At 31.6% G+C, this 7,398-nt stretch overlaps 1 protein-coding gene across 1 annotated transcript; it reads right to left on the bottom strand.

Moving 5' to 3' along the window:
- Window positions 1–3,466: 3,466 nt before the first annotated feature.
- On the bottom strand, window positions 3,467–6,156 carry LOC145009324 (Leucine-rich repeat protein kinase family protein). The gene is made up of 2 exons (XM_078968034.1): window positions 4,424–6,156; window positions 3,467–4,305 (listed from the first exon to the last, which is right to left on the bottom strand). Exons 1-2 carry the CDS (start codon window positions 5,883–5,885, stop codon window positions 3,662–3,664), a joined length of 2,106 nt encoding a protein of 701 aa, XP_078824160.1. The 5' UTR covers window positions 5,886–6,156; the 3' UTR covers window positions 3,467–3,661.
- Between the last annotated feature and the right edge of the window lie 1,242 nt (window positions 6,157–7,398).

Below are 7,398 nucleotides of genomic sequence, written 5' to 3'. Positions count from 1 at the left end.
GTACGTAGGAGATGTTACACCTATATAAAACATTTTTTTTCTAGTAGTATATTTTGTCATTTAGATTTTTGCCACAATTATTTTGTATGCAGGCAGCTTGGTCTTTTTGTAGTAAATATTTTTTTAATAAAATATCTAATGGTGGAATATTATATAATATAAAAACAAAAATCGAAAACTAAAGTGGGAGGACTAGGGCCAAATGAGTTCGGATCGAGTCTTCTAGATCGATAATAGTGATTACGCTTTTTTTCCAGTCAAACTCAAATAAAATAGGACATGGGCTGTGGATTTTCAAAACGGGCCGAAGTCTTGTTAAACCCGGTTCGTTTGCACTTCAAACTTTCTAATTCTAAAATATAAGCCGAAGGAGAGTTGAACACTTTTTAGAATATAGACAGAGTAAAAAGTTAACATGATTTGAATTTAGACTATAAGTTTGAAAAGAGAAATGATTATCTATTGTTTGATGATGACGAAATCAGAAAACCCTTTATGGACCAACATGCAACATCAACTATTTTTTCACGCCAAAAAAAAAAAAAATCACCAATCTTTGTATACAAGTACAAAAGGTCCATCAATAATTGAAAAACCGAACCCATGTTTACCACAAGCAACAAAAAATTCATGCTACAAATTAAGTTTAGGGTTATCATTATATTTTAGTTATTTTGCAGTTTAATCATTAAATTTATTTCAGTTAATAAAATTTATCTATTTTTGAAGAAAAAAAACATCACTTTAGCCGGTGGAACTCATATTTCTAGTTTAGTATATTTTAAATTGACAGTCTCTTATTATCTTACATAACATCATATATTTTCTAAAATAACATCCAACTTTAAGATATAGCTTTTTGTTACTTATATTATATATGTATAACATGTTAGTCCGAATAAAAAGACTTAGATAAATATAAATTTTATTTAATAGCGTGCCATGAAGAAAAACCATGTTATATTCATGTTTAATACCTCAAAAAACAATAATTAGAGATTTACAGAAGTCATAATGAATAATGTTTTTAAGTACATAACTTTTGTTAATTGGAATAAAATAAGATGATTAAACTGAAGAAAAAAAAATCAAACTATAATTATTTTTATGTATATTTATCAAAATATGATAAACTAAATAAATAAATACCAACAAAAAGAAAAATAATTTGTGAAACATATAAAGTGGGTGAGGCATGAATGACGGCCTAATTGCGTTGTGCGCGCTTCCAATCAACGACATTTGATTTTCATTCAACCCCACTTTTCTTTTCCAACTTTATATTATCTTTATTGATTATTATATTTTTTAACTGAATTTCTATAAAGATAACAAGATAAATGAAAAAATATATATATTTGATGATAAATGTTCTTCATCAAAATGTTATATTATTATATTGCACAATTTAATTTCTTATATTTATCTTTATAAACCTTCCAAATGCTATGTTTACTCAAATCTTTTTGTTAATATTTTTACTACTTTATAGTTATTTTTTATATCTTAGAATTATTTAAATAATTAAAGATTTTAACTATATTATCATTACTATATTATAATTACGTCCATAATCATGAAACATCTACTTTTAAATCATTGAAATATCGTTATTTTGACAAACAAAGTGTTCCCTCTCTATGGAATAAATCATTGATTGTTTAGTTTTTGGTTTTGTTGAATATCATGTTGCAGAGCGATGATATTTTAGATATCACAATTGATATCCTGATATTTAAAAATAACATATATGATATTTCTTATATTTAAAAATAACATGATATTTTGATTTTTAAAACCGACACGATATTTTAATTTTTTTTAAAGGTAAATATGATATTTAAAAATTAAGTTCGACAAATAAGATATTTTAATGTCTAATAAGGGTATATACGAAATTATTTCATTTAAAAAAAATTGTAGTATATATAAATGAGGATAATAATCTACATGGATATATTTATACAAGATATTGGTTTTTCAATTATGCTATATGAGTTTCTAAAAGAATTTCTATATGTATTTGTGAAATACTAGTATTTTCGTAAATTGGCCATCACTAAAAATAATAAATATATTTATTATATATAATTAATAATTATTCGATAATATATCAAAATAAAAATAATATATATATATATATATATATATATAAATTAAAAGCTATATGAGTTTCTAAAAAAATATATTAAAATATATAAAATTGTCAAAATCGTGAACATGATTTTAGTTTTATAAAGGTTTGTATGTTGCTTTAAACTTTAAAGTAGTCAAACATTTATTATATTATAAATTTTATTTACTATATGAAAAATAAATAAAATTTTATTAAAACAAAAAAAAAAAAACTATTAAATAAGTTTATTAATTAAGTATAATATTATATTACAAAATAAAAATACTAATGATGAGGTCAATATAGCTTGCAAATCTTTGTGGTTTAGGCCTTGGTTTATAGTCTTTTAATTTTTTAATCAAAAAACATTTTTGTTTTTTAAATTTAGTTATTACTGCATTTGGTAGCATCGAATTTATATCTCTTAATTTTTAAGTTATACGACATATTTGAAAAAAAAAAGTATTCCCTCTTTTTCCCTAATAGTTGATCTCTTTTCCTTCTTCTCTATTTACTTCATAAATAACTAACTTGTATTGAAACTGATATCCTTCGGTTAAGGGTTTAAATGAGTTGTATCGAGCCTGAGTCTGACCAAGTTCGAGTTCAGCTCGTTGGATTTTTAAGAAGTTCGAGCTTGAGCTCAACTCGATCCAAGCCTTAAGAATTAAGTTCGAGCACGACTCGTGACTCAAACCATTTCTGAAAACAAAACCATAGAAATCAAGGGTGGGAAGTAGCCGAAGGATGATGGAGTTTGATTGTAGTGGAGGTAACGATGATGAGGTTGGGGTTATAGAAGGATCTGAGCAAATATGTGATATATATATATATATATATATATATATATATATATATATATATATATATATATATATATATATATATACACGGCTCGGTAAAGCTAGTGAACTCACTAATTGAAACTCAACTTTAGCTCATTTAAACAAGTCTTATATTTAGGTTCGAGATCGGTTTGGATTCATTTAATTCAATCACAAACCAAGCTTCTAACAAATCGATCATAAATAGCTCGGTTCACTTGCAACGATACTCCTCGCGATCGAAGACCAAATAAATTGAAAAGAAAAAGTGAAAATGATTGTTTTTTCTTTTTATTCAAAAAACTAGAACTTTATAAAAACCTGAAACTGGTCTTTATATACCTCTAACTTTTAAAATCATTAACTTTTAGTAAAACATATAGCTTATAAAGAATACAATTAATAAAGTAAATAGGTATAAAAAAATTTAATGTTTTAATGAGTGTTACAATCGAAGACAAACAAAAACCATTAGTCAAAAGTAAAATGGAAGCACCATTACCAAGACCAATATGACACAATTACATGTTTTCCAAAATTTACATTAAAAAATTAACATCCAACTGTTTGCATGAAAAAGAACAACAAGCAAAGAAACAAAATAAAATAATACATTCTCCACTTTTCACTTTGGTTACCCTCACCAAATTTACACCATACACCCTTTTACTTTCCAAATATCCAAAACTCACCCAACACTTCCCACCATTCCCATTTCCATTCAATCTTGACCCAATCTATCCAATACCTCAGCGACATGTCTCATCGATGGTCTTCTTTCTGGATTACTTTGAGTGCACCCCATCGCAATCTTCAAAACCGCTATAATCTCCTCTTCTTTATCAACATCTTGCCCTAACCCCGGATCCAAAACATCTGAAACCGGCTTTTTTTCTTCAATACACATCTGAATCCAATGAACAAGATCCATCTCCTCCGCCCCCACCGCCACCACTGGCGGTTTTCCGGTGATCATCTCCAATAACACAACCCCAAAAGAGTAAACATCCCATTTTTGTGAAGGTTTCACCACCTTGAAAGCTTCGGGTGCTTGATACTGAGTCGCCGAAGTATTAGATGTGGCTGCAGTTGGGGTAGTGTTAGAAGCGACTTCTGACACCACCCGGGTGGATTGGACCGCCGGTGTGCCGCCTCCGGCTATGTTCGCGAGGCGGCTGAGGCCGAAATCAGAGATTTGGGCCTCCATGTTTGAATCGAGTAAAATGTTCGATGGTTTTAGGTCACCATGGACGTATTTTTTGGGACTAAACTCATGTAGGTAGACTAGACCTTTGGCGGCTCCTCTCATTATCTTTAAACGGGCGGTCCATGCAAGCGGCACAAAAGATGGAACCCCGGACTTCCCTGAAAACAACATCAGACTGCATCAGAACAAGTTGTACTGTGTTTGACATGACAAGTTGTACTATGTGACAGAAATAGATAACAATAGGACAAATTAATACAAAAACTATAAAATTACCATGAATTGCCGTGCCAAGATTGCCATTGGGGATATAATCATAGATAAGCAACTTCTCATCAACCGACCAATAGTAAGCCTTCAAAGTTACGATATTCGGATGTTTGATTTTCCCAATTGCTTCAACTTCCGTTTGAAATTCTTTAAATCTTTGAGAACCACCTTCACCCAATCTTCTCACAGCCAAAGTAACTCCATCTTCAAGAACAACTTTATAAACAATCCCAATTCCACTCTTTCCCAAAACAAAAGCCGAAGCCTTTAAAAGCTCATCTAAATCAAACCCTAATTGTGAATCTAATGCGACAAGATCATATTGTTCGACATGCTCGGATAAAGTTTCTGATTCGTCTTTTCTGAAACACAAACACTCGTTTCTTCCCTTACCTTTTTTCTCATTCCCATGTTTCTTTCTACCACAAAAACAGATTCTTGAGTAACAATAGGAGAGGATCAAACCAATGAGACAAATACCGATCACATCACTAACGATTATAGCAATCACACCGCTTTTACTCAAACCTTTGCGACCCTTTTCGGGAGATGAATCGGAAGGATTGTTGGTAGGGAGGTATGGAAATGAAGACGGTGAACTTGCGTCGTTTGGAGAACAGAGGTTCTTTAATGGCGGACCACATAATCCAGTGTTTCCGATGAACGCTGTGGGGCCACGGTTGACGAGAGCTCCGTTTTGAGGAATTGGACCAGTCAGGTTATTGTAAGTGAGATCGATGTAAACTTTTTCAGGAAGATTACCGAGGCTAGATGGGATTGAACCATTGAAGAAATTATGAGATAAATCGACAGTTCCTTGCAAATTAGACAAGTTTCCAAAATCTTTAGGGATCGAACCAGAGAATCGATTGAACGAAAGGTTAAGTTGTTCGAGAAAACCCAAATTGGAACCAAACCCATTTGGGAGAGAACCAGTGAAATTGTTTTGGCTCAGATCAAGACTTCTTAACCTCTTACATTGAATCAATGAAATGGGTATCGACCCATTGAAGAAATTACTTGATAAATCTAGGGTTTGGAGGTAACTAAGTCTGCTGATTTCATCTGGGAGAGACCCAGATAAAGAATTACCGTATAGAACCAAACTTTGAAGCTTTTCGGCTCTGAAAAGCTCAACAGGCAAACTACCCATGAACTTATTGCTCCTCAAATTAACATGTCTGAGCTCAGAGAGAGATCCAAGAACAGGAGATATGAACCCTAGAAGCTTTTTCTTGGGAATACTAACGGAAATTACTTTTAGTTCCTTGCATGCAATGCCATTCCATGAACAAGGGGTTTCATCGGAATAGTTCCAGTTGTTTAAAGATCCTTCTGGGTCTTGTGTAATCAACTGTTTGAAGGTTAAAAGAGTGTACCCTTCATCGTTTAAAGAAGCCACATGAACTATGAAATGGGAGTTGCATAGAATCAAGAAGATTGAAAGAAGAAAAGCAGGTGACAACATATCAAGAAAACCCCAAAAGAAATATGACCGTTGGAGATTGGGGAATTTTGAGATTTAATTTGGTAAGAACTCTGACCTTTGAATTGAATCGACAAGAAGAGCAGCAAGTGGAAAGTTGCAGTGAAGAAGAAAAAGCTTGAAGGAACAGTAATGGCGAATGTAGAAGACTCCAAGAGAGATGAGAGTTTGTGTGTGAAATAGGGTGAGTGAGCATGGACTTGTTGGAGAGGTGGAAAGCATTGAAGAAAGGTAAAGTCAATTTGTTTCAGCCTACAAGACATCGGGAATATAGATTATTAATATAGCTCCATACTTTTCTAGGGGGGAATAATTTTTTTTTTATCGAATATAAAATTTCTTTCTATTTTTATAAATTTTTGTCAAAATTATATAATTGGTCCTTGTCGTATGTTGATAGTTATGTATTTCATACCCGAAACTAAAATTTTATTAGTGCTGTCTCTATCGTTTTATTTTGTTTCACATGTGATCCCTAAGTTGGTTGACGTTATCTTTTCATCGTTAAATGGATTGAAAGTTAAAAGTACCTTTTTACCCTTTATTATATATCGTGCTTTTATTTTTAGATTATATATCTTTTAAATTAATCCGATCCAATGTGAATCGACTGAATGCATCCAATCAAAATTGGATTGTATAGGTTTCGAAATATCAAAATCCAAATGAATAGGAATGGTTATTAGATTACCCCAAAAATCAAATTAGCTGAATTTAACCGTACCAATCCAATATTCTATTTAATTAGATATCCAAACAAATATTTAATTACCATCTAATATTATTATCCAATTAATATTAAAGAAAATGACAAATATATCTAATTCTCCTAATGTTTTTGCATGTTTGAACCTTGGTCGTTGAAGTTAAAGACTTGAAGTGTTGTTTGTTAGTATAATTTAGTGTAATTGTGTGCAATTTTAGTTTTAAATATCATAATTATATTTGATTGTTATTTGATAGAAGATGGATTAATATTGTTTGAATAACATATAATGATATAACCAATCAAAATATCTAATGGGTACTGATCCAATCCAATATCCAGTTGGATCAGATCGATTTAGTTATATATAACAAGTTGGATTGGATTAGCGGTGAGAAAAGACCCCTAATAGCGATAGTAAGCAATGTTAACAATGAACACATAATAATAAGTAATTACATCAAAGAATAAAAAATGGTTGTCGATTGTAGTCCATGAGGATTGAAGGGTAAAGTCATGAAAAGCCTAAGGGCTAAACTGTAATTGTTTAAGACCAGGAGGAGTACGTTGCGCGTACATAAGGGTACATTGAGCATACTAGGGCGCACCCTAGTACGCTGGGCGTACACTTGTGTACGTTGGGCGTACTCATAAAGGATGAAAACCCTAATATATCGGGTTGGGAGCTATATAAACATCCTTATGGCTCATTTTCTATCCTCCTTCTCAGCCTCCATCTTCCAGAAACATACCCAAACCCTAGTTCTTGTGTGAGAGAGTGAATTAGTG

The sequence above is a fragment of the Lactuca saligna genome, chromosome 8 (assembly GCF_052625555.1).
Source record: "Lactuca saligna cultivar CGN05327 chromosome 8, ASM5262555v1, whole genome shotgun sequence".
Taxonomy (NCBI): domain Eukaryota; kingdom Viridiplantae; phylum Streptophyta; class Magnoliopsida; order Asterales; family Asteraceae; genus Lactuca; species Lactuca saligna.
Note: the sequence above shows the minus strand (reverse complement) of the source record. Positions and strands in the feature narration are given on the sequence as shown.

What these genes read in the sequence shown, in the direction of transcription:
- LOC145009324 (XM_078968034.1), bottom strand. Translation starts at nt 5,885, where the DNA reads ATGTTGTCACCTGCTTTTCTTCTTTCAATCTTCTTGATTCTATGCAAC. An exon ending in TCTTGGCACGGCAATTCATG is followed by an intron (nt 4,306 to 4,423) that starts GTAATTTTATAG and finishes TGTTGTTTTCAG; the next exon opens with GGAAGTCCGGGGTTCCATCT.